The 18994-nt window shown below is 52.5% G+C and overlaps 1 protein-coding gene across 2 annotated transcripts in view; it reads right to left on the bottom strand.

Annotated features, from left to right (window-relative positions):
• The window catches only part of PLXNA4 (plexin A4), a 487488-nt gene that overhangs the window by 8008 nt on the left and 460486 nt on the right, over window positions 1-18994 (bottom strand). The window contains exons 26-30 of one of the 2 annotated variants that reach the window (XM_069586982.1): window positions 12581-12684; window positions 11951-12050; window positions 10427-10617; window positions 8961-9130; window positions 4448-4660 (exon numbers count right to left, since the gene is read on the bottom strand). In XM_069586982.1, the coding sequence (XP_069443083.1) occupies window positions 4448-4660; window positions 8961-9130; window positions 10427-10617; window positions 11951-12050; window positions 12581-12684 (778 nt within the window). Of the gene's footprint in view, window positions 1-4447; window positions 4661-6088; window positions 6490-8960; window positions 9131-10426; window positions 10618-11950; window positions 12051-12580; window positions 12685-18994 lie in introns of those variants that run through there. The other variant, XM_069586983.1, reaches the window with a different exon arrangement.

Genomic DNA, 18994 nt, shown 5'->3' on the forward strand with positions numbered 1-18994 from the left:
ACTGGTGCTCTGAAAGTCTCCTGGGACCCACCCTCGAGCTGGCCAAGGACTGGTCCGCTGAGGAGGGGTGGGGCCCACCACTGGCCTTACCCAGCTTTCTTTGTTGTGCTTGGCATACCAGGTGGGATGCCAGCACCATCGTGGTTCTGACGTGGCTCTGACACTGGCCCTCAGGAGCTGCTACAAATCCAGCCGCCAACCACCAACAGCTGGATTCTTTGCTGTGGACTAGTCTGCAGTGTTTCACATTCACGGGCTTCTATGAGATGCGCCCAGCGTGATGGTGGCACCCATCTCTGTCTCTAGGATGGCCCCAGTGATTGAGAAGAGGGTCTCCAATGCCCTGAAGTTTTTGCGGAGCCCAACGTATCCTCACCCTTTCAACACCTCAAGGATGAAGATGTAGACACAGAAGACACATCTGAGACTCTGATGTAGAGATGCTTGCCTTTCAAGGTCCTGCACAAAAGTCTTTTCCTCTGTGTTCATTCACTGACCTCCCTCAGTTCCTTGCTTCCTGAGCCCCCACGAGTACCATTCACGGTGCCTGCCTATCTGTATCTTCCTCGACCATGAAGACCATAAGGGAAGGCTCAAGTCTAATCCACCCTGAGTGTTCAGTGCACCCATGCTGGACACCATAAAATGTTTGACTCATGGATGAATGAGCACGTTAATGAAAGGTCCATACTTCACCTCCAGTATGGGTCCCAGGGTGAACTGCCACAGTTTTATATTTTGAGTGATGGCTTCTTTAGGAGGCATTTTTAAATAGTAAGAATTCTTAGCCTTTTTCACAAGTGACACGGGTGATAGATGGCATCCCAACGTGTGGCACCCTTTAGTCCAATTCCCAGGGGTCAACTCACTTATTCCTATGTAGAAAACCTGTGCCTGCATGCAAGGGAGGCTGGGGCTTATTCAATTCAGTTCAGTTCAGTTCAGTCACTCAGTCGTGTCTGACTCTTTGTAACCCCATGAATCACAGCACGCCAGGCCTCCCCGTCCATCACCACTCCTGGAGTTCACTCAAACTCAGGTCCATCGAGTCGGTGATGGACTCATCCATCCATCTCATCCTCTGTCGTCCCCTTCTCCTCCTGCCCCCAATCCCTCCCAGCATCAGTGTCTTTTTCAATGAGTCAACTCTTCACATCAGGTGGCCAAAGTATTGGAGTTTCAGCTTTAGCATCAGTCCTTCCAAAGAACACCCAGGGCTGATCTCCTTTAGAATGGACTGGTTGGATCTCCTTGCAGTCCAAGGCACTCTCAAGAGTCTTCTCCAACACCACAGTTCAAAAGCATCAATTCTTCGGTGCTCAGCTTTCTTCACAGTCCAACTCTCACATCCATACATGACCACTGGAAAAACCATAGCCTTGACTAGACGGACCTTAGTTGGCAAAGCAATGTCTTTGCTTTTCAATATGCTACCTAGGTTGGTCATAACTTTTCTTCCAAGGAGTTAGCATCTTTTAATTTCATGGCTTCAATCACCATCTGCAGTGATTCTGGAGCCCCCAAAAGTAAAGTCTGACACTGTTTCCACTGTTTCCCATCTATTTCCCATGAAGTGATGGGACCAGATGCCATGATTTTAGTTTTCTGAATGTTGAGCTTTAAACCAACATTCTCACTCTCTTATTGGGATTAATTTCTATTTAATATGAGAGGCAATCCCTCTAGCATGAAAATGTTACTGCTATTGGCAACGACATAGGAGTGACTACTGACTGTAACACACCAGTTTGGTGACAACACTGTTGACTTCTGCTCCTTAAGATGAGTGGAGTGGGTGGTTGCTACTGGGGAACCAAGAGATTCTTCTCCCTTACTTTAGATGTGGCCGTAAGCAAAACCCCTCCTACTTGGATGAAAGCAGCAAAGACTGGCAGTCTGCAGTGGGGCTGCCAACCAGCAGTGCTGCAAGGAGGCAGGAATGGGATGAAGGATGCATGAGAGGACAAGCGGAAGGAAGGATGGGAGGGAGATGGGATGGGAGGACAGGTGGGAGGTTGGGAGCGGGGATGGTGCAGGGATAGGGAGATGAAGAACTTCTGGGAGGTGTGACAGCTTAGGTGGGACAGGATGACTCGGGCTACCCAAGCAGCAGAGTTAGTAAGGCCTCTGGAATCCATATATGTCCCAACCCCCTAGAAAGAGGGCCAGCCAGAGTAAACCCCATGTCTCAGTGGCGCAGACAGGAGGCCCTCTCCAAATGCGTGTAGAGCACACTCTACATCAGCGAGGCCCTACGTATGGACCTACAGCAGTCAGACCTCAAAATCAGGGGGTGGGAAAGCCCTGGCCATGAGAAAAGGGGGTTCTACCATCGCTCTTCTGACCTCGAGGCTGCCGGGGCCCTCAGCAAGCCAGCCTCCTGGTGAAGGGAGGGTGGAACTGATCACCAAAGGAAGAAGGTCTCTATACAAGATCTCCAGACCAGGGGGTGCTATTTCTCATCCCCTTCTTCTTTGCACCCTCATCCCATAAGGAGAGGAGAAAGGATTTGTGACCCCAAACAAGTGAAAGATGACTTTCCTGAGAATGCCATTGGTTGCTAAGAAACTAGTGAGATAAGAAATGGAAACCATCAAGGTACTCCTAAAAATAACCAGATGGACTGGGGTGACTCGTGACCTGTAGCAGCTATGTGCCCCACCTCTCATTTGGCACCAAGCAAGAGGGAGACCGTTCGCTCGGCACTTGCATTATTCTCACCTCCGACTGAGTGCGCTGTTCTGGGGCAGCGTCCTCTAAGCAGATGCTTCATCAATGCTCCCAGCCCATCTCATCCCGGCCTTCTCCCTCCCTGCCCGAGGTCCCGTCGCCTTGACACTGCACCAGGGCAGGGATGCCCAAGAGCCCAGCTGCTGCCTCTTTCTTTTCTCTCTTCGCTGAAGAGCCAGCTGACCACACGGGAGAGCTCGCTCCTGGCAGCTCTGTAGTCAGAAGAGTGAGCCACTGGCGACGCAGGGGGAGGTAAAAGCCTCTTTGGTGACTCAGACATAATCAGATACAAGGAAAAAAGAGCGAGCTCTCTCTCTGACAGCCAAGGCTGGATGCACACCACAGGCACCAGCAGGAAGGGGTGGGGGAGAGATCAAGGGACAGGGGCAGAGGGAAAACAATTCAACTCTTTCAGCAGAACTGGGGTGGGATGGTCAGTTTTTGTGACTGGGAATGGCCAGTATCCCACCCCTTCTTGGTTATTCCCTCTGTACAAGGGAAAGCAGTTTTCAACTATAAAGATGGGGACTGTGTCTCTACCATGAGCAAAACGATATTGTTCATTCTGTCTCAGTTGCTGACTTAAGAACAACTTCTGGTTTCTTTGACTCCTCAAAAAGTTCCCAAATCTGAGTCTCCATCCAGGTTTCCTGTCTTTAAGCTTGGAAGAAAGAGAAAGGGACTCTAAAATCAGAATTGCCATGTAGAGTTGCGCAGGCTGTTCACTGCTCAAAGGTGGGCGTGAGCTAGGGCTGACAGTCAGCCTGTCACTTAACAAACCACATATTCTGGCATGGGGCCACATCCTCTGGTAGGAAGGAGCACCTTCCTTAATTCACATGGACACCATATGGGTTGGCAGAGGCCCTGTCTAAAAGGATCGTAAATGGTAGAAAGATTTGGGAGTCAGTTTAATTTGGGGATCTACTTTTCTCTTGGCCACTTAAGTCATCTTGGACTGATTACTCAGCCATTCTGTATGTATAGTTCACCTTCATGGGCACAGAATGAGGTTATAAAGCCTGTCCTCTTATATTCCAGAGCTGCTGTGATGAATAAATAAATAGATTTTCAGCTGGTTGTCTAGCTCAGGTGCTTGGCATACGGAGCTGATGCGACCCAGACAAACTATGAATGTTGTTTACCGTGAGTTAGCTTTGTGCCAAGAGGAACCCAGCTTAATGGCATACAGGTGCCCTCCCCACTACACACACAGGTGCACAGCTGAAGCTGGATTAGATCAGGACCTGAAGCATCTAGAGCTCATCGCCTGAGCATCAAGGGACTGGGACAGCAAGAAGCTCTTCAGGGTAACCATGACATCCCCACAGGACACTGGAAGAACTGGCAGACGGACAGGGCTCCAGTCTGTGTGTGGCAAGATGTTTTTTGGTCCCTTGAGGTCTTTTTTGTTTTTATTTTTTCAGGGAGCATTAGAGCAGCGGACTATACTTCTTCCTTGGGCCTAGGAAGATCTGGGTCCTCCATGCAGGGGAGCAGAGCACCGTGGCAACTTCTAGCCATGTCCCATTCTTGTTTCGACAGACAACACCGGGTTCTTGGGCTGTGGGTATCCCCATGCAGGGTGGGGCTTGGTGCAAGGACCAGTCTACAAGCCCCACCCACTGCAGAGGGGAAGGGGGCCCCTCTACACACCCCCAGAGAAGTTGCCTCCTGCAGCCAGGGTCCTGCCTGAGCTCCCCAGGCCAGCACTCACCTCTCCACCCAGTTCTTGTAGCTGGGGATGTCCTTGGCATAGAGCAGCTTGTTGGAGGGGGAGTCCTTGCCCAGCCGGTGCTCCGAGGTGGAGCACGAGTCCATGAAGGTCTGGGCCACCACGGAGAGGCAGGCGTCCGTGATGCTGTTCTTGTGGATGTCAAACACGAACTGGGGGTTCTTGATCATGTTGACCCAAAACCGCAGGGGCAGGCTGTGTAGAGGGAAGAGGCAGATGGTCAAGGGAGATGGGGTGGGGGAGCTGGACACTGACCCAGAGAGGTCCCTGAATGCAGACAAAAGGCTGGGAAGCAAGCCTTCGGAAGGGCCCTTCTCCATGCCATCAATTCACCTTCTGGGGAGCTGAAGATCAGCAGGGCTGAACAGTCCATTCAGAGGCACAGCGTTGATGGGCACTGGATGTGTCGATGCCCAGCCTGAGCTGTAGGACTCCCCAGCGGCCCTGAGAGCACAAGGCTTTGGGGCTCAAAGCAGTCATGACAGGTGCTAGAACGTGGAATGTCTAACTCTCTCTCCACTGTCTGCCCCCATGTCAGATACAAAACATATCTGGTTGGCACATCTTAAATAGCCTGGAACCTAGGCTATTTATTATTCTCTGCCCTCACTGTAACATGTGGAAGAAGTCACACTCTTCCTCCCCACCTGACCTAATCAACTTGTTTTTACATGGTGAGGGCCCTGGCACTAAACAGTTCAAGCAAAACTTACTGATTCTCACCTCCAAGCTAGCAAGCTGAACAAACCCCACCTCTGGCTCCCACCTGCCCCGTTATGTGCTCTCCTTCCTCTCCTTTTCTTCCAGTCAGCACCTACTCTGTACCAAGAGCCATGCTAGCCGCTGTGGGTACAGTGTGAATAAGACCTGTCCCTGGTCCTTGAGAAGCCTGCGTTCTGGTGGGCTCATGGGGAGTCAGGCACGCAATCAAGAATTTTAGGTGCTGGACCCAGAGGATGGAGGGGGTCCAGTTTAAGACCCAGGTTGGTGTGATCAAAGCTACCCAGAGGGACGTGTCCAGAAGTCTGGAAAGTCTTCACAGAGGGGACTGCGCTGAATAGTCTCTGTTTTAAAGATACAGAGGTGTTCTTTAGCTGAATGAAGCCTGGAGGAAGAGGGGGAGGAAAAGGAGGAGGACGGTACCTCCAAAGGGGAATCAGTTCAACAAACAGGACATGAAACATGCAGTGCAGTCTGGGAACCATAAACCCTCTAGCTATTGCTAGAAAGGATCCTGGGGCATTGGGTAAAGCCTGCCCACGTGCTCCTCTGTGACTGCATTCCGCTGGCTCTCTGATCCTGCAACTGCCATCCAGCCTATGGAGACGTAGATCAGGAAGCGGGATGGCACCCAGCAAGGGATCACTTATTTCCCTCCCTCTGCCCCCAGCTCCTCACCTCCTGCCATGTGCCCTGATGTTTTATTGTTGTTTTGGTTGCTATTCTCACGGTTGGTAATAGTTGGTAACAGTCCTAATGTTCCTATGTGTTTGGCTTGCTTCTTAGAACTAAAAGTCTTTTGAATCACATTATTTCAACCCAGCAAGAACAAGATTTCTATATTCGTTGTATCTCCCAGCAGCCAGCATATACATAAAACAAATGCTCAAATACAGTAAGACCTCATGTTCAAGACTGTCAATCAGTCAACAAGTATTTATTAAGTTCCTGTGAAACGTGCTGTGGAGCCAGTACTGAGGTCTAACAATGTTAAGTGGCCCTTGTTTCATCCTGGGAAATCCAAAGAGTAAATAAAGGGACGGTAAAAGTTCTGACACTCGGGGGACAGTCAGGGTCACTGCAGCTGCCCAGGGGAGACCCCGAGAGCTGGGCTCAGAGCCCTGGATGCAGAGCTGCCCAAATGATGAAACCTCCAGTCACATCTTCCTGCTTCCTGAAGTTCAACACGGAGAGGGACCCTGGAGCCCACACTTGCCACATGGTTGTTTCTTTCCAACAGTCTCCTTCCTTCAGCCAGTTGTGCTGACAGACAAATCAAACAGGGAAACCACAGCAGCTCCTGCCTAATGAAATATTAGCATATTATTAACATTAGTGGTGGCACTAATCTCTGGTTGATTGCAGCCACTCAGGCTAAATGAGCAGGAGGTTTATTTAAAAGAGAAAAGGCATGGGGATGAGGAGGAAGGGGGCAGGGGAGAGGGTGAGCTACAACTTTAGCCAGGAATAAGGAAACAATCTCTTTCCAATCAGGAACAATGGACCCTAAGCCAGTATGTAGATCTCATAATTCCTGGACTGACTGAGTCTTGCCCAGGCGGCCATGGTCAGGGTTGGGGAAGTGTGTTCTCTGGTGAGAGGACATGAGAGTTGGTACTCCTGCCTGACTGCCCTTCACTGGGACCGGAGATCTTTCTGAGAACAGCTGGAACTTGGAAGAACTGGAGGGAAGGAAGACTCTGCCCTCTCCCCCAAGGACTTCATTGGATCTTGGAGGTGGACTTAGCCCAGTGGGAGGTGTATGCTCATTTAGATACCATTTCAGGGGATGCACTTATAAAGGTTACAAGGCATGGTTTGGAAATGGCAGCTCTCCCAGGATAAGGTCTGGACAGGGCATTCCTTGTATTCTGAAGGCTGCAGGCACCCAACTCAGGTGGTAGGAAGGAAGACTCAGTGGCAGAGAGAAGCAGACTGGGTGGGTCAGGGACATGCCCTTGGAACAGCTCTGCAGAGTCATTCTGAAAAGGTGTGCAGAGTCAAATGCAATCTTTTTTTTTTTTCCTCCTGGCCATACCATGTGGAATGTAGGCTCTTAGTTCCTGGACTGAGGATCAAACCCATGCCCCTGCATTGGGGGTGCAGAGTCTTAACCACTGGACAACCAGGGAAGTCCTCAAATGCAATCTTACCTATGGGCAGTCACTGGGAGAGGCCAGACCTGCAGGCCTTTCAGAAGAGGGAGCAGCCTTCACCCAGCACTGGACTAGATGGGATCCAGAGTCTAACTGTCTTATTTCCGAAAGGTCACAAGAACTCCACAATGTACCCAGAATTACCGTGGGAGCAACCCTACTCTTCAGTTTTATGGTTCAAAACTGTTCCTGCCTGACTTTCCAACTTTAGTGGAGATGCACTATTCTTCAGGGGAGAGAGGAAGCCAGAGCATCCTACCCTGAATAACATTTCAGTGCCCCAGGCTGACTTCTGCCTAGATCCGGGTTTTGATTTGGGACCCTGGGCTGTCAGGGTCGGAGAAGGCAGTGGCACCCCACTCCAGTACTCTTGCCTGGAAAATCCCATGGATGGAGGAGCCTGGTAGGCTGAAGTCCATGGGGTCGCTAAGAATGGGACACGACTGAGTGACTTCCCTTTCACTTTTCACTTTCATGCATTGGAGAAGGAAATGGCAACCCACTCCAGTGTTCTTGCCTGGAGAATCCCAGGGACGGGGGAGCCTGGTGGGCTTCCGTCTATGGGGTCGCACAGAGCAGGACATGACTGAAGTGACTTAGCAGCAGCAGCAGCTGTCAGGGTGGCTGGCTGAGCCCTAGTACCATCTCAGTCCTGGCAGTCGGCAGGTGCTGCTTTGAAAGAATGTGCTGGGGAAGAACACCCCTGGACAGGGACTGTGTAAAAGCTACTGGGAGGCAATTCCAGAACTGAAGGGACTACATATAAGACGGCTTTACCCCAGGTGGAACTCTCAAGTAGAGACCATCTTGGCTCTGCATCTCCATCAATATTTATTGAGTCCCAGCTCTGTGCAAGATGCTGCCACGAGAGCTGCATACTGATGTCTGACCTTGCAGTCTCACAGTGAAACAACTGACACACGAATGAAGGGAAAGGCAGATAAAGGCTAAAGGAGAGAGGGGACCGTGATGAGACACCTAGAGTGTCATTTAAGAGTTAGAGGCTCCCCTCGTCTCAAAGACACCCTAGTTATGGGACAGTCCCTTCCCCAAAGGGAATTCTGGAAAGGGAAAACCATGTCTTGAATGGACTGGAAACACTCCCATGTTCACCTAGGTGACTCCTAGCTGTGCTCCAAACTCCATTTAAGAGTCTCTGTGAGCTCCTGCCTGTCTACAGCCCGGCTGCACACACGCACCCCACATCCTCACATGTGCCCCTCTATTCAATCAGCTGCCCTCCTGTCAGCCCACGGAGGGCAGAAGGCACGACCCGAGTCTGCAGACTCAGGGTCCAGCATGATATCAGGCAAAGGGGAGGGAGCAGGATGTGAGAGCGACCTGGCTGTGACAGCTGGTATGCTCATGTTTGCTCATGTAGTTGGTTTAATGTTTGTTGACTGAAAGGACCGATGACAAAGATGGACGACTCCACCGAGGGAAGGAAGAGAGGAAGTGAACACCCAAAAGGACTGCAGGGAGGCGGAGCCCCGGAGAGCGCCTGCGCAGAGCTGCCACAAGGGGGAAGGCGGGCGGGCCCCTTCGTGCCTGTCTCCAAGGCCGACCATCGACTCGGGGATGGCCTCTCCCCGTGTGGCTTCCGCTTGCTCTTCACTCACCAGTTGCTCTTCCAGGTGTGGCGGACGTGCGGGTCGTGGATGCCGTGCTTGTCTGCCTGCTCGTCCAGAAAGTCGAACATGTACTTGATGGCCAGGGGCAGGGCCGAACCGCGGTGCGCCGTGCTGAAGATGGTCTCGAACAGGTCGTCCACGAACTTCTGCAGCGTGCCCTGCGGAGGGGACCAAGTTCAGACACAGCTCGCCCGCCCTGAGAGCTCTGAGGGCGGGGCTGTACGATCGCCTGGCCTCCCAGATGGTGGAGGGGAGGGGAGGCCAGCACACAGCCAGGCCTGCTTGGGTAAAATCGCGGAAGCGTGTGCAAAGAATCTGCACCCTCCTCCCGCCCGCTCTCATCTGTCTCGGAGCAGCTTTCCATTTCCCCGGCACGTGGAAAATAGATATAACACTGATGACTGGGCCTAAGGAAGCCTCCCTCTGCCAACACCGCGGTTTGGTTTTAACACCCTTCGGCGGTGTTATTTTAGCACTTTTCACAAATGCTAATGAACAACTCACTCGGTCAGAGCAGACAAGCACAATCTGCTGGTTCTGTTTGGGCATTACTCACGTCAGCTAATGAACAGTTTACTCATTTGGCTCCATAGAGAGCGGAGCTGGGGCCAGTCTTGGGCTTTGAGGGACTAACTGTAGGCACACAGGGTCCCTAGAACCAGGATTAGAAAGGGGGCCTGCAAAGTCACTGATGGGGCTGCAATTTCCACCACTAGAGACTGTATATGACACCCCAGAGATATACAGCCAGTCTTCCAGAAGGCATGGCAGAGGACCAGGAATGCACATGGCTAGTGTCTCTCTATTTGAGCAAGGGCAAGAGTGGTGCTGGAGAAGACTCTTGAGAGTCCCTTGGACTGCAAGGAGATCCAACCAGTCCATTCTGAAGGAGATCAGCCCTGGGATTTCTTTGGAAGGAATGATGCTAAAGCTGAAACTCCAGTACTTTGGCCACCTCATGCGAAGAGTTGACTCATTGGAAAAGACTCTGATGCTGGGAGAGATTGGGGGCAGGAGGAGAAGGGGACGACAGAGGATGAGATGGCTGGATGACATCACTGACTCAATGGACGTGAGTCTGAGTGACCTCCAGGAGTTGGTGATGGACAGGGAGGCCTGGCGTGCTGCGATTCATGGAGTTGAAAAGAGTCAGACACGACTGAGCAACTGAACTGAACTGAAGAGAAGGGATGGAATCGAGATTTCATACTGTGTGCCAGCCTGGATGTATGGGAGGGGCTGGTTGCAGGACTGGGTTGAGAAGAATGCTGAAGTTCTGTGCTGGGAAGGAGATCAGGCTGATGAGGAGGGCCTGCGTGGATGGATGACTGAGGTGGAGTGAGGGGTGGCACCAGCACAGATGCTAGGTATTTGCCAGCTCTGACATTTCTGTGGGGTGATGACACCCCACCGCATAACCCACCCACGCCCACACCCTGGCTGATGTCCTGTACCTTAGTGGCCAGCAGTCGTGTGAGATAGATTTCAGACACCATCTTGCTCCCCCGGTCCCCCTCCTTCTGATCCCCGTGCTCATGGTTCTTCACCAGGTGCCACATCTTGACTCCACTTTCCAGGTCGGGGGTGATCATTGGTGTGCGTGAACGGAGGCTGTCAGGGCTGCCCGTGTACCGGATCATGTTTTCTGCCAATGCAAGGAACCCAGGCGGGTAAGGCCACCCAGCCTTCCAGCCTATTGTTCATGATACACCTCAGCTCCAGCTGAGGCCAACTCTGATCCTTCTCGCCTTTGGAGGCACTTCTGTCTGTTCCTGAAACTGGAACACCTTTTCCACTGCCTCTAGGAAATTCTCTGTCTTGTCCACCCAATCGGATTCCCTTCCCTCTTGTACTTGCGTCTCTCCAGCCCTTATGATTCAATTTGTAAAAAATGCAAGCTTGTCTCTTTTTGTACTTTCCTTGTAAGAGCTCTCAAGTCTCAGGATGTGTTCTGTGTCACCAATTAAGTACCAATGAAAGAGCTCTGGGTGGTGGCGGGGGGGGAGGGGGCCTTCCCCTGTGATGTCAGTGGTAAAGAACCCACCTGCCAATGCTGGAGACACAGGTTCTATCCCTGGATGGATAGAGAAGATTCCCTGGAGAAGGGCATGGGAACACACTCCAGTATTCTTGCCTGGAGAATCCCATGGACAGAGGAGCCTGGTGGACTACAGTCCATAGCATCGTAAAGAGTCAGACAGACTGAAGCAACTTAGCATGTGCTCATGAAAGAGCTGGGATCCTGTTTCCCTTAACTGGTGACTAACCAGCTGAGTGACTGCCCTGTCACTTGTGTACCTTCACCTGCCTCTCTCGCCTGGACCATTTATTTGCTGCAACGTGAGGTGTGGTGAGATGAGTGCCGAGCAGGAAAAGAAGAGGCAGGTCCCACTGTGTGCAGGCACCATTGTGTGTTGTCTTCTATTTCCCAGAACCATCTCATGAAGCTCATGGCTTTTTCAGCCAGTTTTGCTGATATGAAGGCACCAGAGCATCCAGCCCCCCTCCAGTGCCCTTCTCCCTGCCCCGAGGAGCAGAGACCTGGGTTTGTACCTTCCCTCAACTGCTTCATAGCGTGTGACCTTTACACGTCATTTAGCCTCTGTGCATCGGAGTTATCATTTGCTAATCTGCATAATAGGGGGAAATAATAATTATTTAATTCACTGATTATTATGAACCTGACGTTTGATAATGAGTTATCACAAACGTGGAAGCATCTTAGAGACTGTAGGGCGCTCAGGAAGGTTAGACTTTCTTCTTGTTTCCAGGGACGAAGCTCCAGCATCAGAGTCCCTGCTCAGAACCAGGAACCTTCTTTTGGGTACAGTGTTCCTTTCTGGGGGCCAGCCTGCCTGACTCCCCATCCCTCCCCACTCCCCATCGCCGGCACCCACTGTCTTCCAGCAGTGCTGCCCTGGTGACCACAGCTGCCCAGGGGGCATCCTTTCTTCCCCAGAAGGATTTGATGAACTCACCGTATTTACTCGCTGAGGTCCTGGAGACAGTGGAGTTGTTCACTGCATTGTAGGCTGTCACTTGCTTGGACACTAAGGCCACCACTGAACCATCTGGCACCTACCAGGGAAAGGCAGGTAAGGGCCTGGGCGCAGAAACTGCCACCCAATCAGGATGAACGTGGTCCTTGGGGACAATCAGGGCCTCACCGAGAACCAGGGGATAGAGAAGGCTGTCAGTTTTCCTTTGATGAAAGAGGACAGATCTGAATATAGAATTGCAGTCCATGGTGGGGTTCACTCTTGGGAGTGACTCAGGCAAGAGCCTCTCACCAGCACCCTCTATCCTTATGCTTCCCTGGGAGAGCACCCAGCCTTAAACTCCAGGGCTCACCTAAGAAAGGGTTTTGCTCAGGGTCTTTGCCCATGCCCTGCGGGAAGCGCACACCCAGCATGCTATCTCCAGGAAGGTCAGGGTCTCCTGGGGGGCCGTGTTTTCCCTGGGTCACTAAGGGCACACAAAGTGCTGGTGAAGAAGTGGGTTTAGGGCTGGGTAAGAGCCTCAGGATGGCCCTGTTATTCACGGACAGAGACCCCCCAGGCACCTGGCTGCCTAGCTTGCTAGCCCCTCCCCATCCACGGTCCCCTCACCTGGTAATGTGCCAGGGTGTTGAGTCTCTTCCAGTCATTCTCAATCTTAGTGGTGATGTCTTCATCCTGCAGGATCATCCTCGCCCCGCTTCCTTGTCGCCACTCTGTAGGGGGAACAGTTCCATCTCAGACAGGCCCTTGGGCCCCTCCCATGGGATCCTGAGGACTCCTGTGCAGGCAAGTGCATGGCACCACCTCAGGGTGCATCCGAAGACAGACAGGTGCTTGCAGATGCTCCCAGAGGAGGGGCGTGGAAGCTCTCAGCACAGGGGGACCCTGACTCCCAGGTCTGGTTCCAACAAACTATGTGACAGCCCTACGAATAACGTCACCTCCACTGCCCACTTGTTCCCGGTGGGTGGCCACATCGGCAAGAAGTCAATGCTTATTAAATGAATGAAGAAGGCAGGGGGCTTCCCTGGTGGCTCAATGGTAAAGAATCGTCCCACCAAAGCAGAAGACATGGGTTTGACTTCCTGTGGGAAGATCTCGCCCTGCCGTGGAACAACTAAGCCCAGTACACCACAGCTACTAAGCCTGTGCCCTAGAGTCCAGAAACTGCAAATACCAAGCCCACATGCCACAACTACAGAAGCCCGGGCATCCTAGAGCCTGCGCTCTGCGACAGGAGAAGCCACTACTGTGAGAAACCTCTGCACTGCAACTAGAGAAAGCCACACAACAGCGAAGACCCAGCACGGCCAAAACTAAGTATTAAAAAAAGGCAAGTGAAGACACTTAAGAACATACTAAGCAAATGCAAGGTGGCATCACCACTGTCACGTACTCTTTGCTTGACTGTGAGGTCTTGGAGCTAACGAGACCAAGACTGCAAATTCCATCACTAGGCACCCTCTTTCTATTCCAGGGGTGTGACTTGGACCCAAAAGCCAGCAGGTGGGCCAGTCTTGGCAGAGAGATTGAGTAAAATGTATGTGGAGGGGCCAGCAAAACCTATCCTCATGCCCAAGAACAGCCACAAAGTCGATGTGGCGAACAGCATCTTAGTGATCTATCCAACACCTAATTTTCTTTGATGCCATAGGTATACGCTTACCTCCCACCTTATCCTCATGGGTCCCAGACACCTACAACGCATGGGTTCCCTGATGGATCCCACATGGGGGAACAAGAGACTGTTTCTCATCCGCCAAACCCTCCCACCACATGTGGTACAAATCACATGGAGATAGGGACACGCACATTCATGTCCTGAAAAGTTCACACATGGAGACCCAGGTGCAAGCCAGACACACGCCAGATCTCATGCACGAACGCATCCACTTCCACACACACACACACGCTCACATGCACACACCAGAAAGGAAAACGGCCTTTTCAATTCAAATACAACATGTGTGTCTGCCTAAAAGCCAGGAATCTGGTTTCCAAGCAGCCATGACCCCACTCAGTGCCTCACAGATGCTGAGATTCTGAAACGGATGAGAGCACCGGGTTTTTGCGGCATGCAGGTGGGGGCTGGCGTGAGTTACCCACAGTCCTGGTCTAACCCCGCCTTGGATTTTTTACTGTGGCTCTGCAGACACACATTTCAGCTTCCCTCCCCTGTTCCCTCCCGTCCAGGCTGAGGGACCATGACTGATTCCTTCCTGCCTTGTGCACTTGGTGTGGCCAGTGCTGCAGATGAGAATCAGGCCCAGGAAGGGAGCTGCCTGCCTTCAGCAGGAACAGAGATATTTCTAACAGCCACGTCCGTGCCTCTAGCTCCCGAGCTTGTCTGCTGCTTGGTTTAGAGCTTCTTGTAGCAACGGGCTGTCCCAGGAAGGAAAACATGAGGTTGCCATGTGGGTTCACTGGAGCAGAGGAGCCTCCAGAGGTCTCTGGGGACCACCTGTCACTTAGGGCTGTTGATGGCACAGCTGGACTCGATCATGGTGGTGAGGGTCTCGGGGCAGGTGGGATGGTATGTAAATGAGGAGATGCCCCACCAGGGCACCTGGCCATCAGCATTTTGTTTGTTTGTTATCATGTTCTGTTGTGGGATTTTTTGTTTTAGATTTTATGCAGGTAGGTATAGGTGCATGTTTTTTGAGTGGTTGCAGTGGCATGCTGCAGTCCATGGGGTCACAAAGAATCAGACAGGACTGAGCGACTGAACTGAACTGAAGACCAGCCTGGGCCAAGGATCAGGCAGGGGCACATGTTGTCCCAGTTGCACAAAGATAAATGGCCCTGAATGATAAAGCCTCATGGGTCTCCCCTCTTGCCTTGTGAATGGTGCCAGGCCATTAAGTCAGAGGAGAGCACATGGATGGGGGCCCGGAAGGCAGGCAGTGCTCTGCATGCCCCACATGGGAGCTGGAGGAGGAACAGGGGCCCGGCTCTGGACACTAAGTCTCCTGGCCAGGCCCGAGGGTGGAGGACTGCGCTTCACTGAAGAGGCTGTGGGGCTGGGCAGGATTAAGTGGGGGAAGGTACCCACTGAGGGCCAGCTTGCTGGTGTGCACTGGCTCCCTTGCCAATGGCTCTGTAGCACCTCTCAGGGGGATGTGAACAAACCAAACCACCGGGGGGACCAAGCAGTGACTGCTGGTGACTGAATTCTGGAGCCGGATGCACAATTCTTCACTAAACAACTGCCCTGAAGTTGTGCAGTGCGCAGCCTTTGCGGCCCTATGCAGCAGCCCTGGCTCTGAATCGCGTCCAGCAATTATGTAAGCAAGTGGGAGTCAGGCTGCCTCTCTGCCCTCGACTGAAAAAATGTAGGGCAGAGTGTGGCCATCCTCCCCCCACTCAGGGCAGCCAAGGGATGATGGCTTCTCCTTGGGAGTACAAAACTGATGCTGCCAGATGCCCAGCAGCAGGGCTGGCCCAGCACCTGGGACACAGTAAGTACCTGATGAGTATTTATTACATGAATAATACATAAGTGAAAAGAGTGAAATAGATGAATAGATGAAAGAGGAGAAAGAGTAAGTGAGTGAGTAACGGTGGCTTAGTTCCCAAGCAGTGAAAGGATTTTCTACCCGTGGGTTGCTGCTCCATGGTGGGCAGACAGCAAGCTACAGGTCAACTGTGAGCTGAGCTGTTAGAACCTAGGACAAAGGTAGAGCTGACCTCCAGAAGCTCAATGGGCATGTTCACCGCCAAAGTGAAAGTTCTCTGGAATGACTATCACTCGTTCTTCCAGTTTTACGACTGGGAAATTAAAGAAGCAGGTTGGGAAGGCAGACCTGGAGGTCACTGCAACTTGGAGCTCTGCAGCATGGTGCCCACCACATGTGTGGGCCACTCAAGTGTTGGGGGTGTGGACAGTGATGGCTGGACTGGACAGTTGGGCTGTGGCCACATTGGGATGCTGGTGGGTAGCTGCCTCCCCTAAACTCCAGACTCTGAGCTCCAGGAATCCCAGTGGGACACAGCACTTCCACCTCCACAAAATCAAGTCCATGCGGATGGGGTTACATGCCTTCCACACGGGCTGCGGCTTGTGGTCAGTGATGATATGCAGTGGGCAGCAGGATGGTCAAGGGCAGCAGGAAGCCTTCTCATCACTGATGTCAGTGCTTAGTCACACATTTAAGGGCTGTCAGAAGAGGTGCCCTGTCTGTTGGTCCTGCCAGTCCCGGCCCCTGCCTCTGGTGGGGTGCCAGTGGGCAGCAGGGAGGCAACGACTATTGTCTTTTTGGCAATTATCTCAAAAAGTTAAAAATGTTCCTCCAACCACCAATATGATGATAGAAAGCTGGAGAACACTTAGTCCCGCTTTCAGATCTCTCCAGTGAAGTGTCAATTGCTCAGTCGTGTCTGACCTCTTTGTGACCCCATGGACTGTAGCCCACCAGGCTTCTCTGTCCGTGGAATTCTCCAGGCAAGAATACTGGAGTGGGTAGCCAGTCCCTTCTCCAGGAGATCCCGACTAAGCATTGCAGGCAGACTCTTTACCATGTGAGCCATGAGGGAAGCTCTCTTAGATCTCTCAAGCCTGTTATTTTATTCTCCTCCTACAGGAAAGATGCTATGTGCCTTTTCCCCCTGAAATATCAGAAAGGTGCAAAAGTGAAAACCTCTGTTCCATCTCCAAACCAATCCTGAAGAATGAACCCCAGAAATATTGGAGCCTGATGTTGGTAGCTCCATCCCTGGGACATACAAGGAAGAAGAGAGGCTGTGGGTAGCCTGCCCAGCTGACCTAGAATGGAAGAGTGTGGATGCAATCTGAGGGCAGGGAGTGCTTGGCACCAAGCGACATAAGTGGGCTAAACTCATCCCTCAGTCTCCCTCTTCTCTTGCCCAGGGTCCTCAAGCTCACCTGTGGCCTGAACACATGCCATTTCCATGTCACTCTTTTCCCTCCTTTTCTGAAACCCCATATCCAAGCCAGCTAGGGACTCTCTTGCCCCAGACTCACCATGGGGTATCTCAAGAAAATCAAACAGGGTAGGCTCCGCTTTCTGGAGTGCTACTGTGCTCCTTCAAGACCTGCTCTTGACAGAGGTAGGGGCTGTGGAGCTCACACTGGGACCAGGAACAGCCAAGGTCAAAGATCATAGCTGCTGGCTTCCTTCTGTCCCAGGAAGAGTCCAGCCCACAAACTACATGGCCGGCTTCATGAACCCTCATCCCTACCCAGTGGTAGAGAGCCCCAAGGGTGGGGTGGGCCAGTTGAGGGCGAGGAAGACCTGCAGTCTTCAGGTCTGGTGTCCTTGGCAATGTGGACGGCTGGCCAGGTCACGAGGCCCCCAAGCAAGGGCATATCTAATTTTGTGCTCTGGGTACTTCTGCATATCCAACACAGGCTTAGTGCTAATAACAGTAATGGAAATCAACAGTATCCAGGTCTCCTCATCCCAGGTTCAGCATTCTTTCCACCAAATAGGCTCCTTCTGTCTTGCCTATGAAAACAGCACTAAAAATATCTCTCTTTTGTGTCCACACCTTGCTGTGTACCAGGTGACCCTGTTAGAACAGCTGAGAGGCAAAGTGACAGCTGGGCCAATGGCCAGTGTCCTCTGGATGAATGCCCAGCTGCCTGACAGCTTTGCCTGCCCACGGGGCACAGTGAGACTGGAAAATGCCTCAAGGCATCAAATGATGTGAGCTCGGTGATGGTCCCAGTGAATCCTAAGACAGGGACTCATCACCCTGCCCACACTGGACCAGGTCATCTCCCTGCCCCCCCTGGACTAGGACACAGGAGGCATCTCCTACGGCCACCATGGTGAGAATCCACATCCACAAAGTCTTAGAGCTCTAACCTCACTCACTCAAAACTGAGTGCCCACGGTGTGCTAGGCACTGTGCTGGCAGCACATTACTCAGGTGAACAAGAACACTTCCTAACACGAAAGCCCTGACCCCTGAAGGCCTCTGTGTGGAAGGTTATGCAGGAAAACAAAGGCGCACAGACCCAGAAAAGGGGGAGAGTAGAGGGGTATTTGGGGAGCGGGGAGGTGTTCTGGTCCACAGGTGCCACTTCTGTGCCACTTCTAGGGATTCGTGAGGATGAGTCCTTGTGGGAAGGAAGGAAGTTTGGAACTGAGTTAAGAAAGGTCTGGAATACCATTACTTTACTAATATCTTAGTCTAGTGTCTAAGGCATCTAGGGTTGAGCTGGAAAACCAGAGACGGGGGTGGATGAACAGGAGTAGGGGAGCCCTGCCCAAGAAGGGGAGGACCTGGCCAAAGGCAGGGTGGGGTGGGGTGGGATGCTCAGGAGATAGGATGGTACCTGGAGGTTCTTGGAGAAGAAGGGGTGGGAGCAACAATGGGGTGCCCCCACATTTCTGAGAGGTGTCCAGAGGAATAGTAGGGAGCTGAGGTGTAGAGGAAGGAGGGGTTTATCTGCAGGCCACCTGGAGGAAACACTGGCACCCAGGACATCACTGGGTCTGGCTCCTGGAAGGTCCCCTACCCACCAGCAGGTGTCACTTGGAGAGGGAAGCCCCCCCAGGAAGCACGATCGCCTCACTAGCTCAGGGCCTCATGGTGAGCATGCAGACAGGCACGCACGCATGTGCATGCACACACATGCACAGTCACACACATGCACACACGCACGCACACACTCACACGATACCTCACTTCACCCCCTAAGGCTCTGCGGCCACCAAACTCTGCCTGCCCCAGACCCCAGTCCAGTCTTTGCATCAGCCTCTCTCCTCAGACCCATCACAGGAAGCTTTAGGAGGGGGTGAGCTAGAGGGATGAAGGGGGTGCCCACCAGGCTGGTTAGAACTGGCTGAGTCAACCCTTCTGATCCACAGGGAACCAACTTTAGAACTAGCTGCCTGCACTCCCACCCCAGGCTGCCTTTCTTCCCTGCCGGGTGCTGAGCAGGGTCTCAGCAGGTGCACACGCCAGCCCGCACAGGGCCCTCTCTGCCTCCCAAACCAGGGTCCCGAGCAGAAGGCTAGAGGAGGAGCCACAACTCTACTGCTGCACACCTGTCTG

Source organism: Ovis canadensis, chromosome 4 (genome assembly GCF_042477335.2).
Source record: "Ovis canadensis isolate MfBH-ARS-UI-01 breed Bighorn chromosome 4, ARS-UI_OviCan_v2, whole genome shotgun sequence".
Classification (NCBI taxonomy): domain Eukaryota; kingdom Metazoa; phylum Chordata; class Mammalia; order Artiodactyla; family Bovidae; genus Ovis; species Ovis canadensis.